Below are 14,291 nucleotides of genomic sequence, written 5' to 3'. Positions count from 1 at the left end.
CGTGCAGAAATCACATGTTGGTGAGGTGGTGCAAGTTATGTGTTTTATATCATCTCCCTGATTTTTACTCAAAAGTTCTCAAATGCAAACTTATGTAATGAGGTGTTATGTACATACATGGAAATGCTATTTGCTGCAATGAAGCAAAAAACGTAATTTCCCTCACTTCTGATGATATCATGCTCCTTTTTTTTTTTTTCTTCCTTCTTCCGCAGAATTTCATCCAGGGGTCCGTTCCATGAAAGTCTTATGAGAGACTTTTCATTCATAAGACACACTTATGAGAGGCTTCATGAAATGGATTTGAAAGTTTCATATAGCAACATAAGAGTGACTTTGACCATTCTGAGATTTATGTAAAGACTTTTATATGATGACTTCATGAAACGGACCCCTGGTCAACAAAGTTCACCAAGAAGTCAGTGTAAAGCTTTTTGCGATTTTGAGTTTGCACTCTGTTGTCGTTTGTATTGTCCAAAGTTGTACATGTATGTCATACATTTCCAGTGGAGGAGGATGTTGTATTTTTCATCTTACGAATTATACATATGTACATGCAAAGATGTAACAAACAAAAATAAAGTCCAAATGAAGCATGAATTGTGTGGTGAGTTTTTTTTTTTTATTCAGTTCTGCAATGTGCAAGATATTTGATTAGCTCACTCAATTCTTTCAAATGTTACATGGAAAGTGATGTTCTTATAAAAGGAAACTTGCAAGTCGCACCCACCTATTAAGAAGATTTTTCGGGTTTGTGAGAAGTCAATCCTTGTGCTTGAATGCTTTTTAATACCCAGTCTAATTTTTATTTTATTATTATTATTTTTTTTTTTTTACTGTGTTGTGGTTCACATCACTTTCCTCAAGTAATGGCAAAACTCTTTGTTCATTTTAGGCCTCCTGTCATGGGCATCAAAACTCGTGAGAATTATTTGGCTGAGTCTACATAAAATGTTCACATCCTTATTTTTCAGATGTGAATGGGTTAACAAAAACATTTTATTGGTCTCAGTTTGAGGGTGTAGATAGTGTATATAATGTGAATGTTATCTGACTGATGACCAATCCATGGTGCAGTGGCGGATCCAGAGGGGGGCGCACTGGGCGTGCGCCCCCACTTTGTTTGTTGTTTAAACAAAAGAAATTTTAAAAAATGAAATAAAACCCGGAAGTAGCACCAGAAATGTTGTTTGCTACCCCCCCCCCCCCTTTACGGACTTCCTGGATCTGCCCCTGCAGTGTGATGAATATCTACCAAATGATGCACAGCCGTATCAGCCTTTTCAATTTGTAAACAAAATGGAAAGAGAGAATTTCACACAACAACATAACAGCAGCAAAAAGAAGGGTAAGGAACAAAAGTTGAATATACCCTGTAATAGAAATAAATGAAGAAAGAATCCCTGAATAAGATGTAGAGTGATCATGAAAGGTAGATGAATAGAAAGAGACCAAAAATTAAAGGGAAATTAAGTGATAAAAATGGTAAGCAGAGAAAGAGAAATGACAAAAAAGGAAAGGAAAGAAAGAATTACCAGAAAGACAGAAGTATGTAGAAGAGTGTGCTTTAGGGTGTGTCCATATCTGGTTGAGGTGAGGATTTAGCTTTTTAACGTTTTGCGAGATATTCAGAAACCATACTCTTTGAGATGCCAAAGAGCATGCAATTCTAAAGGGTATCAAAAGTTTATTTGATGAAAATCGGTTTTGAAATGGCTGAGATATCCAAAAACAAGGTGAAACAAAGAAATATCCTGACAAAAGACGTGGCCCGTCGCCTTTTGTTACAGTATATCATCACTTTTGGGGATATCTCAGACCAAATTTTCATCAAATAAACGTTGAATCCTTCTCAAAATTACATGCTCTTTCAGATTTCATAAGGGGTTTCTCAAAACATGAATCCCCTCCTCAACCAGTAGCCCTACTGTACAGTCCCGAACATGGTTCTCAATTTCCCTTCAGTGCTTCACCTGCAGAGAGAGGTGGAAGATCGCACTCTGCACCTCCTTCCCTCGCAGGGGCCGGGGGATCTCTCCAGCACCCCAAGACAGTGCTCTGTACTTCCGCAGCACACGCTTCCTCCATGCTCGCCACGCGCCGCCACGTACCACCACGCAGCATAATATATTACGCAATACACATGACATACACATGTGCTCTTGCTCGTAATCCCGTATCATCACACATTATTACGGGCATAATAACACTGAAAACCATGGCTGATGACCTTGGCGATGAGTGGTGGTTGGATCCAAATGAAAGGGAGCCAGAGGAAGTCCAGGAAGATACAGCAGGTATGTTTCCTACTTTTGATGAATAGCTATAGGCTTTGATTTTGGCGTCCCGACGACGCAAATAACTATTGTAGTCCCTTACCTTGCATTAGCTGTTGGTGTTGGGGCTGGAGAGTTGTCCACGCTCGCTATCAAGCTCTGTAATTATATCTGTACTGTGGGTAGCTACCCCTGAATTGAAGATACTATACACGGATACACTGTCTACATGCACATGCTACGTGCACATGCTCACTCTTATCATGGAAACTACAAACAAAAAGTGAAATTGAAAATGAAATTGACCCAGCACGCAATGGTCGCAAACACGCACACACATAGAATGCGATGGTCTATATGCACATACTGGTTGTACACATTTTTTTTTTTTTTTTTTTGCATTATAGTTTCCGCTTTATCGAGGATTAAACTAGACAATAAGTGCTATTATTAAGTGCAAGGCCCCTATTAAGAAACAACCATCAAAGATGTATGGAAGGAAACAGATATTTTATTCCTCGAAATGTTTTTGAGTTTGATTAACTTCTTACATTTTCTTTTCTCTCTCTCTCTCTCAATTATTAGTGCCAAGAACCAAAGACCAGCAATCAAGAAATTCTACCAAAGGAGAAGCATTGCCTAGCAACAAGAGGAAGTCAGAAGGAGGGGAGCAGGATGCGGGCAAAGCTAAGAAGCGGAAGAAGAAAAAGAAGGTGTGATTTAGATTGCTTATTTGTTTCTATAATAAATTTTTATATTTTTTATCAACAGTGTTTGAAAAAGAAAATCAAACACACAAAGGAAATCAGTGATCTAAGTACTCATGAACATCAGACCTCCTGGGGAGTCTGCTTCATAAAAGAGAGTGACAACAGTCAAAAGCAGTTACATTACTTCTCACTACCAAAGATGACATATTTGCATGAGTACAGTGCACTCCCATTATAACGAACACGGTCATAATGAAATTTCAGTTACAATGAAGTAAAAATTCAGGCTGCAAAATTTTCTGCTCTTTGTTCTTTATTGTTTATTTGTAATGAAAGAAAATTGCCGGTCCTGAGGACTAATTTGTTATAACGGGAGTCCACTGTATCATATTTCATAAATTTGGACCTGTGAGCCAATTTTGTGAGTGGTTGGATTCATGATTGAGAAGCACATTGAACTGAATGAGAAATAATTATTAACCATTTCAAAAGAAGAATTATTGATTTAAAATCTTGGAGATAATATACAATACTGTGTAGGCCTACAGCTTATTTGTTGAACAGAAGACAATGAAGGCAACTCCCATTATAACAAAGTCCTTGAGACCCACAGGTTTTCTTCATTATACCAAAATTTTCTTATAGCCAAACAACTTAAATACAAATATGTAGGTGATGATTTTGGGACCTGAATCTTTACTTTGTTGTATCTGAAATTTTGTTTTAAACTATATTTGTCATAACGAGAGTGCACTGTATCAATATTTTCAGGAGTTCTTACGTTTTTGCATATGATTGTCAGCTCTCGAAATCCATGAGGATAAAAACAATGCAAAATATACCACATATGCAGTGTTTGAGATGTCTTGTACATGTGTGAACCATTTCAAACTCCCATTTTTTCATTGTTCTTGATGTTTGGACTGCATATGATGTGTGTGGCTTATTAAATACGTAGATACAAATTCATTTTAGTATCTTAGTGTTGAATCATATAAGTAATGCTGTCTTTTTCTCCTTTTTTTCATTGTGTTAGAAAACTTTAAGTGAACATCTTGCCTCGACTGATGACAAATCAGGAACTGGTGATGACCTTTGTGTTGCTATGGCAACATACTTCCACAATAAACTCTCAGCAATTGAAATGGAGGAACTGATACTAGAAGGTACTTTTACTATTTTAATTTTGATGAAGAGAGGGTTCACTTCAATATTACAGAGTCAGTGCCTTTTCTGCTTCTAGACTAACATGTCTTTTTGCTGTTGCTTTTCCTCTCATTTTCTTTTGTTTGTTTTGTTTTGGTTTTTTGTTTTGTTGTGTTTTGTTTTGTTTTGATTTTTTACTAGTGTTCAGTCATAACCTGTTCCATCTGGCATGCAAGGCTGGTTATGTCTAATGCTTTGCTTCGTATGAAATTATTTTAAATCAATATATTAGGCCAAGTAAAAAAAGAAAGCAGTTTCTCGTCCGGGTTTTTTGAGCAAGGCGATGAGGGAGGTCCTTACTATTTGATATCTTACTATTTTTTCGAGGATTGTCAAAATGGAATATGTGTTTCTCGTCCGGTAATTTTGAGAAAGGTAATGAGAGAGGGCTTTACTATTTTCTATATCCAATTTATGAAATGACTATCACTCTGGTAGCTGTGTTATGAGAGACCAGGTCCCAAGTGTATGTCTTGCCTGCACTCTGTGCTTTTTCAAACAAATAGATATATGTACCAAACTTGAAATGAAACTTCATACATGCAGAATGTGCTTTTTCTTTCCACTACAGATGTCAAGGGAAAATGACCATCTTAATACTGGTATCTAGGCCTAGTGTTGTAATGGCATATGATACCCGGTACCAGTGTAAGCTTGCAATTCTGATGTATTGTGCTATTAATTGAAACAGGTATAAAATATGTCTTTCAGCAAAATACCAATGTACGACTGAAATAATTTCCATGATATTCAAAACACTGATTTATTTATCATTGGTAGTGTGACTTTTTGTGTCCACACAGCTGGTATGTATATATCTGCATATCTTCATAGTACAACTAATATATTGTAGAACATTCAACTGGAAACTGGCTTGTACAATTGCAGATGGATGTCAAAATGATACTTGCTGATATGGCATTATAGCATTAAACCTTTAAAGATGTTTCTTCATGTTCGACATTTTGATGAATGATTGTATACTACACTACAGGGGATACGACTCACGGCCGTGTCCTTGAATTTACATCGTAAAGAAAAGTACATGTATCCCGCAGAAATACGAGACAAACCAGAATCCATGGAAAAGTTATATATTTTGTGGATACACCCATTTAATAATTCTACATTTGCTGGAAAAGCGCATTCATTTTCTCTTCAAAATAGAACAAATCCGTCATCGCCGTCAGATGCAACGTTACAGAGCAGAGTGTACGGGCTTACACCTGGTGCCTGGTACAGACAGTGCAGTGCAGACACGCATGCCATACGCGACCGGCACCGTACCTCAACACTGCACACACATGCACATAGTCACAATGACATGAACATGTATACAAACTCGATACAATCCTCACAAGCATTTGTACAGTACAATTCATCCGCTTAAAATATGAGAAACGGGGAAAATACGAACAATGCGCGAAATATGCGTGGAATATCAGCGATTGTTCGAAGAAATGTTGCCGCTATCGCGTTCACGACGTACCGAGTGCGCTGTATCCATCACAGCCCAGGCCCGCGCCCGCGGCCGCCCGCGCCCTTCCAACTACAGTTCGACTGCCTTGTGGGTCATTCCTTCTTCTTGCCGAGCTCGCAGTATGAAATGCATGCGTTATTACATACGCACTACGGAAGCTACAGCTATACCACAGCTAAGTAGAGGACGCAAGGCGTAATTAGAAATGAGACATCACGATTGGTACTGGTAGGTGAACTGTCGATCTTTTTTTCGGCGGCCGAAAAATAGTAAATATCAAAAAAGTCGATGCGGCAACTGAAAATCGATGCGGGCGGGGAGCGGGCTGGGACGAAAATTATGAATTTCTTGGTATTTTCAGCGCCATTTTGAAAATAGTAAATAGTAAAAAAATCGATGCGGCGGCCAAAATCGATGCGCGCGAGGACGAGAAACTGGTTTCTTTTTTTACTTGGCCTTAAAAAAATAACTGTACATAAGTGCTATTCAATGAACTTTAAGTCTGTCAATTAAGAAGGTTGATTTGGCATTTCCAGGGGTTTGATTTATCTAAATTGATGATAACAATAATCAAATGGTTAAAGTGCATGCATAATCACAGAAAGCACCAACATTTAAGCTTTACAAGTATATTTGAATAATTAACTTGGAACCCAGTGCTTATGTGGTGTAGATGTTTTTACGAAAAAACAGAAATCACAAATTACAATTTTACCTTGTTACATCACAATGCTGTCTGCACTTTGTCATTAGTCTAGTACTTTGTATAATTGTCCGATACTGTTGTTTTATTGTCAATACTCTTGTTTCTCACAAGAAAAATAAGACTGAGTCTTTGTCCTTTCTGCAGAACACTGTTTCCTGGATGTAAACAAGGGTAATGAATCAGTGAGTGACTATCTGACCAGAACTCTACCAGACTGGTCAGCTGTGGTCAAGAAGGAGCAAGAGTCCAAGAAGCCCAACAAATCCTGTGTCCTGCTTCTTCTGACGTCCAGTGGAAAGAGGGCGGTAGATCTCATGCGAGATGCTGCCAGCTTTCGAGGAAAATGTGTCACTGCAAAGTTATTTGCCAAACATATCAAGGTGACTAGTCTTTTCTGTGTTTGTTGATTATTTGTAGATGGCAGGATCAAATTTACTTTAGAGAATAAGATAATATGGAAAATTCTTTGATAATAATGTGAAGCATAATAATGATGTATCTAAAATGAAAACGATTTACATAGACAGATTTGAGTCATGTATTATAGTGCTCTCCTGTTTATAAAGAGCATGGTTATAACAAAATGCGCAAAAGTAAAAATTCAGGTTCCAAAATTACCATCTATAGATACAATGTATATCTTTATACAGTCAACCTTATACAGTTGACCTGGCATAAGTTGAATAATCGCCAAAGTCGAAGGTCTTTTCAAATTCTGTAAGTCAAAGCTTTTTTGTCAGTCCAAATAGATTCGGCATAGGCAAGGTTGACTGTACTTTTATAATAGCAAAGGAAAATTGCTGATCCTAGGACTTTGTTAAAACAGGAGTGCGCTGTACAATGTTGATTATTAAAGTTCCATGTAAAGTAACTGTATTTTTTTAGTCCCTAAGATTTGAATAGGCTGAGGGAGATGATCTACTCCTTTATGTTTTCGAATAGTAAATCACATGAATTATCCAAACTCCTTGGCAAGCCAGCCCTATTTTCTGAATGTGTTCACAGTATGTACTTCATATGGGTTTATAATTGGATGAAAGTGGAGAGATCTATACTCACTTTAGACTACTTCTCTTGAGGCGAGATTTGTGATATTTGACTTTTCCAAACATAGATTGCTGAGCAGGAGAAGTTCCTGGCCAGTCACCGAGTTCAGTTTGCCGTGGGGACGCCACACAGGGTTTCCTGCCTGCTGGAGTCGGGAGCAGTGACCCTGGATGACACCAAGTATGTGATTCTAGACTGGAACTGGAGGGATGCCAAGCTGAGGAGATTTGTTGACATTCCTGAGCTCAAAAGAGATTTGTTTGAATTACTCAGGAAACATTTGATACCAGCAGCCTCCAGGGGCAAGGTGAAGTTTGGGTTGTTATGACAACTCTCCAGGTTGATCTCTGCCCCAAGTCCAGAGATTTATCATTCATTGCTTTTATTCAGTAATTATTCATGAAATGTAGATACTGGATCCCAAGAAACATGTTTTTGGTTTTGGTTTTTAAAGAATACTGGGCATAGTGCATTCATGTGGAGGAGGCATTTTATTGTCTGTAATTACTGAGTGGTTCTGTCTTCATTCACTGCACAAAATCATTTAAAACTCTGAGATGCAGGTAACAATGTTATGACTGAGGTGCCATGTTTACCGAGAGCCTTTCAACCAAGGTGGCGCTCTGCCACAGCATGTGCGTGACAATCTATCAGGACATGTTTGCAAAGTTATCACAACTCTTCCCCCTTAAATTAAGACACAGGGTGGACACCAATAATTCTGTATATGACCATATAAATAACCTTACAGAATTTGAATTGATGTGACCACTAGATACTGACTGCTTTGTAAAACAATGTGTACCTACATTTCCTCATATCAACATAATATCAACATCGTATCTTCCTTGAAAGCATAAAGCAGTCAAAAATGTTAATGTGTGAAAGCAAACTGTAGTCTATAACAGTACTTACGTATTAGACACAGGGATGGACTACTGTGGTCTAAGTTATCAGTCACAAGGGATTATTCTGCCCTTCTTGATGACAACTCCTACAAAGATTTAACCTATCAGGAGCTTTCTTCACTCTGCAAAATTGGAGATGATGTCACCCTGCCACCAGAATTCTGCTCAGTTTGTGTTTGCAACTGCTCATTGGAGTGCTCACTGTCATTCTGTGTTGGAGTAGCTGTCATGGGTACCACTTCTGATGGTAAAACAGTATCCTTGTCATGCATAGGTACGTCACTGACTATGCACAAAGCTGGCAATGATGATTCTAATGTCGCTTGAAAATATGACCATGTACAAGGGGAACTTTGTAGGACACGGGTCCACTGCGCTTTATGATTGTTCCGCATAGCCATCTTGTTTTGGGTCCATGTCCTAGCTCACGCACAAGTACTGGATCTCCTATGTTGAAATGATGATCATGCACATGGAGATCATGTTGCTTTTTCTGCCTTGCCTGCTTGAAACAGAGTGTTGCTCCATCTGATGATCTAAGCAAATCAAGATGTCGTCTCCAAATAGCAGCTGTGAAGGACAATGTCCAGTAGTCATGTGGGGCATGTTACTGTAATGAAAAAAGGAACTGTGCCAACTTGGTTTCGATTATTCCTGTTTTCATCTTTCTCAGTCCCTCTTTGATGGCCTGGACCGCTCTTTCCACCAACCCGTCGGATGCTGGGTGATACGGTGCTGTTTTGACATGTTTGTTGATGCCATTCCTGGTTATAAACTTGGCAAATTCAGCACAAGTAAAGCTTCTACCATTGTTCGTAACTACCATCTCGGGTAGTCCATGTGTTGCGATTATTGTGCAAAACTTTGCAATTGTAGATTGTGAAGTTGAGGTGTCCATTGGCACAGCTTCAAGCCATTTGAATGTGTGTCAACTACAATTATCAGCATCTTTCCCAAAGCAGGACCTGCAAAATCTGCATGGATTCTGCTCCATGGTTTGTCTGGCCATGGCAATGGATTCATTGGTGCTGGAGGAGGTGATTGGAGGTTTGCCTGGCACTGCGGACAACTTCTGACTGTCTCCTCCAGTTGGCTGTCTACATTAAGGACACAGAGACAGGGGTTTTGTAGTTTTAGGTACATATATGGCTGTTTGTCAATTTATGGTTTAGAGTTTCATGTTTAATTGATTTATAAGTCTCCCTCCATTCATACCTCATAGAATTTGGACTCAAAAGAAGGGAATAAAATTCTAATGTTGTTGCGAGAATGCTCGCTTTGTGCTGAAGTAAGAAGTCAAACTCACATCCTGTTCTGAATTCACCACATCTGAACTTGCTACAAGTGAAGTTTGCATAGTAATTTTTTTTTTTTTTTGATCTGCCAACCTTAAGATAGATACTGTAGTTTATTCTAATGTCTTGATAATGATAATGTTGTATTTATGATATTGATTTGAAGTCATTACTCACAGATTAGTTATGATGTGGAATACAGAGCCCATAGCAGTGTGCAAACTGTGTAATCAGGCCCACATGACCCAGGCAACTGATAACAATCCTATGCTCAATTCTTCTTAGAGGATAGAATTTGCAATGCAGTGCACTCCTGTTATAGCGAACATGGTTATAACGAAATTCTGGATACAACAAAGTAAAAATTCAGGCCACAACGTTATCCACTTTATGTATCTACAAATGTATATTGTTTATTTGTTTGGTTATAATGAAATTTTGATATAACAGAAGAAAAGTGCTGGTCCTGAGGACTTTGTTGTATTAGGAGTCCACTGTGCGGCCTTTCATAACTATAATTAAAGTAAGTATTAAACCTAAGAACATGATACAATTTATTGAATAACCTAAAGTACACGGTATAAATTGTCTGAACTATGAAGGAATCATGTTGATAAATTTAGACATATGAAAACTAATGATCTTTTGTGAAGTTCTAGGTGTGAAATGTATGCAGATTGATGCAAACTCCTGTGATACATTTCGGCTCTTGTGTCTTTGACATTGCAGTATGACTCAACTGCATTGCAAACATGAAAAAAGTGCATGATAAGAACCTCCTTGTCCATAAAAAGAAAGAACAGAGAGCTTTACAAAGGATTCTTGTACAATTACCAGAAAATGGACACTGTTTCTGAATGTATGTTCTCAAAGTTAATGTAAACTATTAATGTCATGTATTGCTTGTTTATAAGGTCAGAAAGACCACATTCTTGTCTTTGTACATACTGCACTTTCATATGCTTTTGTGTTGAGCTATTTGTGTAAATAAACCTGGAAATATAAACTGATCTCATCTTCTCTTACTCTGCTCTACAGAAAAGAGGTATGCATTTTCAACTACAATACCACAGAAAGAAAGAGAGACAGAGAGGGAGAGAGAGGGGAATGAAGGAGAACGAGGAGGAGGGAAAGAGAAAAATTGAGAGAAAGGAAGAGATTGACATGTGTGTTTGTGTTTTTGTGTGAATTATACACCGTAAAACAGACACAAAATGCCAAACAGTTGAAGAGTTTGAATGCAAAAAACAATAAACGCCATTTTCGAAGTTTATTAAGTGAAGTCATTAACACATTGAGGACGGTTTATTTTTCTACAACACACATTTCCCATAGACACCCGAGATATCCTTAAAAGCGATCCTCATAAGATTGACAGGCCACAATTTTTATTAGGATCTCTTTGTTTTACCTTGTTTTTTGATATCTTGGTCATTTCAAAACCGATTTTCATCAAATAAACTTTTTATTCCCCTTAGAATTGTATGCTCTTTAACATTTCATAGAGTGGTTTCTGAATATCTCACATTGACAGAAAAGATAAGAGGGAAAGAGTAAGGACATGGGTGGTCTGAATGACCAGATTACATGCATGGATAACAGAGAGAGGGGTATAGCACATCAAGATGTCGAGTTATTTGAGAACGCTATTGAAAGATAGATTTGTGGCATATGTACTGTGAGAGTTTATGTTTTGGATATGGCACAGGCGAGAGGGGGAGAGAGAGAGAGAGGCTGGCCATAAAACCATGCACTCATAACACTTGTCTCAGGCAATTAAAACTTTCTGTTTATGGGCAAGTATCATTATGTTTCAGTTTATTTTTATGGAAGATCAACAGCATTTTCATCAAAATACATGTATAAACATGACATACTTAAACAGTTCTTAAAGGTAGGGGATACCTTTTACAGACCTCCCAAAATGCAGCAAAACATTAAATATGAACCTCAGGGGACTTGTTTAGGCCACTGCTGAGAAATTTGGAAGTCAACAGTTATCTACAATTTGAATGATGCACAAAACTCAGCTACTCAGTAGTTCTGTGTGTCAGCCACACTTAAGCCTTTTTGTTGCAATTTTCTGTATTTTTTCATCTATAAACACAAATCTAAAAGTATAAGAGCTGATGTAATAACATATAGAGTGTGTGGCAAGAATGTATATAGAAATGTTTGTAATTTTTGATGAACTTTCTCCACAAAATATACATGATGGACACACATGCAGTGCATGGGTCTGCAAAGGTAGCCTAGTAATGTACTGGAATTTACGGTGAGCCCCCAAAAAAATTCAATTCAAAATCTAACGGTCAATAAAAATGTACTAAATGTTACCTTCCACTTTCAATACTTTATGGGAGTTTCTAAAATGATACTCTCTTCAACATACCACTGTATTTACAGGAACGGCGCAGTGTTTTCAAAAGTGTGGGGGCCCACTTCCGTGTTTCATGAGCTAACAAAGTGATGACACCTTATGTATTCCTTTGTATGGTGCACAAAAAGTGTGGGAGCCCGAGCCCCCACGGCCCCCACGGCTGCGCCGGCCCTGTTTATACAACTCTTCATTTAAGGCATGCAAATGGGATTCCCTACCTTTAATGGAAACCAAAGCCCAAGTATCAATGTGGATTAAGTACGGTGGAAACTAGATATAAAAAGATCTGATATAACAAAATGCCTAATATGATAAACTAATTTCTCTGGTCCCAATGAATTTAATTCCATTGTTTTGTATTGTTTATTGACTCCTGACTGAATATAGTAAAATATCTGATATAAAGAACAAATTGTCTTGATCCCATGGATCTCATTACACTGAGTTTCCACTAGATAAAAGCAGCAATATCAGTAGATCACATCAGTGAAAATTCGAGGAAAATTGGACAATCTGTTCAGAAGTTATAATCATTAAATTCCAGTATCATTATTGCTGGATAAGAAGACTACTTCACTGTACATGTATGATGCCATCATGGACAATAATATAGAGAAAATATAAAGAAAATTCAACATATTTCATTTTAGCTTAATAAAAGAGTACTTGACTTGTCTCTTTCAGAAATTGGGAGAGATATATTACCCTCAACATATTTCAGTAACAAATGCAGATGAAATATGTGCTAAATAAATAAAAGAAGGATATATTCAGAGGAGTGAAGATTTAGGTGTGAGTTTCTTCAGTTTGTCTCCCTCTACAAATTAAATTTGCTAAGATCACAACTGCTGATCTGTAAATTAACAAACATGTCAGAAAAAAGGAAGCAGTTGGACTCGAACCTGTCATCTACTGCTTTCTGGGCAGTGACACTACCACCAGGCTGTCCCTGGTTGCCGGCAGTGACACGATGAACATGGAACAAATACCCAAGCTCCGAGATTCTGACATGTTTGTTAATTTACAGATCAGCAGTTGCGATCTTAACAAATTTAATTTGTAGAGGGAGACAAACTGAAGAAACTCACACCTGAAATATGTGTTTTTCATTAAAAAAAAAATTAATTTTGTGGAATACTAGTATGTTGTCCACATTAATGTCATGAAGTGCAGTAGTGTTCTTATCCAGTGGTAAGAGCATTGAAACTGTAAAAATTCATAACTTCTGAATCAATTCTTGGATTTCCTCAAACTTTCACTAATGTGTGTTACATTTGAAGGGGCATTCCAGACGATTTTCATAACTTCAATAATGTAGTACATAAATTGACAGCTTAACTTGTTTTAACGACCTTCTCATCCTCAGCCGACAAAGTACCATGGTAATAGTTTTGGTATGTACATTGTACACTGATTGTAGCATTGTACAAAAAAAAAATAAAAAAAAAATAAAATAAAAATAAAGAAAAGATCCCTGACTACATAGTGTGGAAGTTGTTGATTTTTTTTTTTGCATATATGCTGTTGTGTTTTTCATTGTCAGTGTGCTGTTCTGCACACTTATGATTTCATGAATCATTAGTATAATTGAAAATAGGCCTACTAATAGTGTAAATGTTACTGTCAAGTTGTACAGCATTTAAATTCCCATTATGAATCAATTACCGGTACACAGACAGCCAACACAGGTAGGCCTATAGGAAGTATCCTAACGGAGTAAACCATAGATATATTCAGGGAGGCGAGAAACAGAATTTAGGTTTAGAATCTCTTAGATGGGAAATGAATTGCGCCATCTTTAGATTATTTCACACAGTCAGGAGTGACTCACGACCCCCACCACGTACACCATGGGCGGACATACAAGTAATTTTTGTAGCTAGCGACTTGCATAAGGCTATTATTTGTTTTTATGCTGGTACTTTACGTACGTAGTAGCTTAGCGAGCTGACATTGAAGATTACACGTCATATTATGTCATATCTTTTGATGCTCGTCGCCGACCCGTTTGCAGGAACAGAACTGAATGATTTAGGCTACTGTCCACGTATTTGTGAATTTAAGAATTAACATCGCAAAATCTGTTTGGCCCCGAGCTTTTTGCGGAAATATCGGTAAGACTTGGCTCTGAAATTAATATGCAGAAAATAATTGGTCATATTTTCGTGTAGCAGATGTGCGTAGTCCCGAACGTCGTTTTACATGCTGGATCAAACTAACTAAATTACCCGCTAATGAAATTGTCCTTCCTCCCTCCTCTCCCTAGCCCCACCTTTTCAAAAG

At 37.7% G+C, this 14,291-nt stretch overlaps 1 protein-coding gene across 1 annotated transcript; it reads left to right on the top strand.

Moving 5' to 3' along the window:
• Positions 1–2,218: 2,218 nt before the first annotated feature.
• Positions 2,219–7,908, top strand: LOC140242480 (protein CMSS1-like). The gene is made up of 5 exons (XM_072322213.1): positions 2,219–2,297; positions 2,862–2,989; positions 4,023–4,152; positions 6,523–6,758; positions 7,493–7,908. Exons 1-5 carry the CDS (start codon positions 2,219–2,221, stop codon positions 7,751–7,753), a joined length of 834 nt encoding a protein of 277 aa, XP_072178314.1. The 3' UTR covers positions 7,754–7,908.
• The last annotated feature ends 6,383 nt before the right edge of the window (positions 7,909–14,291 follow it).

Source organism: Diadema setosum, chromosome 19 (genome assembly GCF_964275005.1).
Source record: "Diadema setosum chromosome 19, eeDiaSeto1, whole genome shotgun sequence".
Lineage (NCBI taxonomy): Eukaryota > Metazoa > Echinodermata > Echinoidea > Diadematoida > Diadematidae > Diadema > Diadema setosum.
This window is presented reverse-complemented; position numbering and strand designations above follow the sequence as displayed.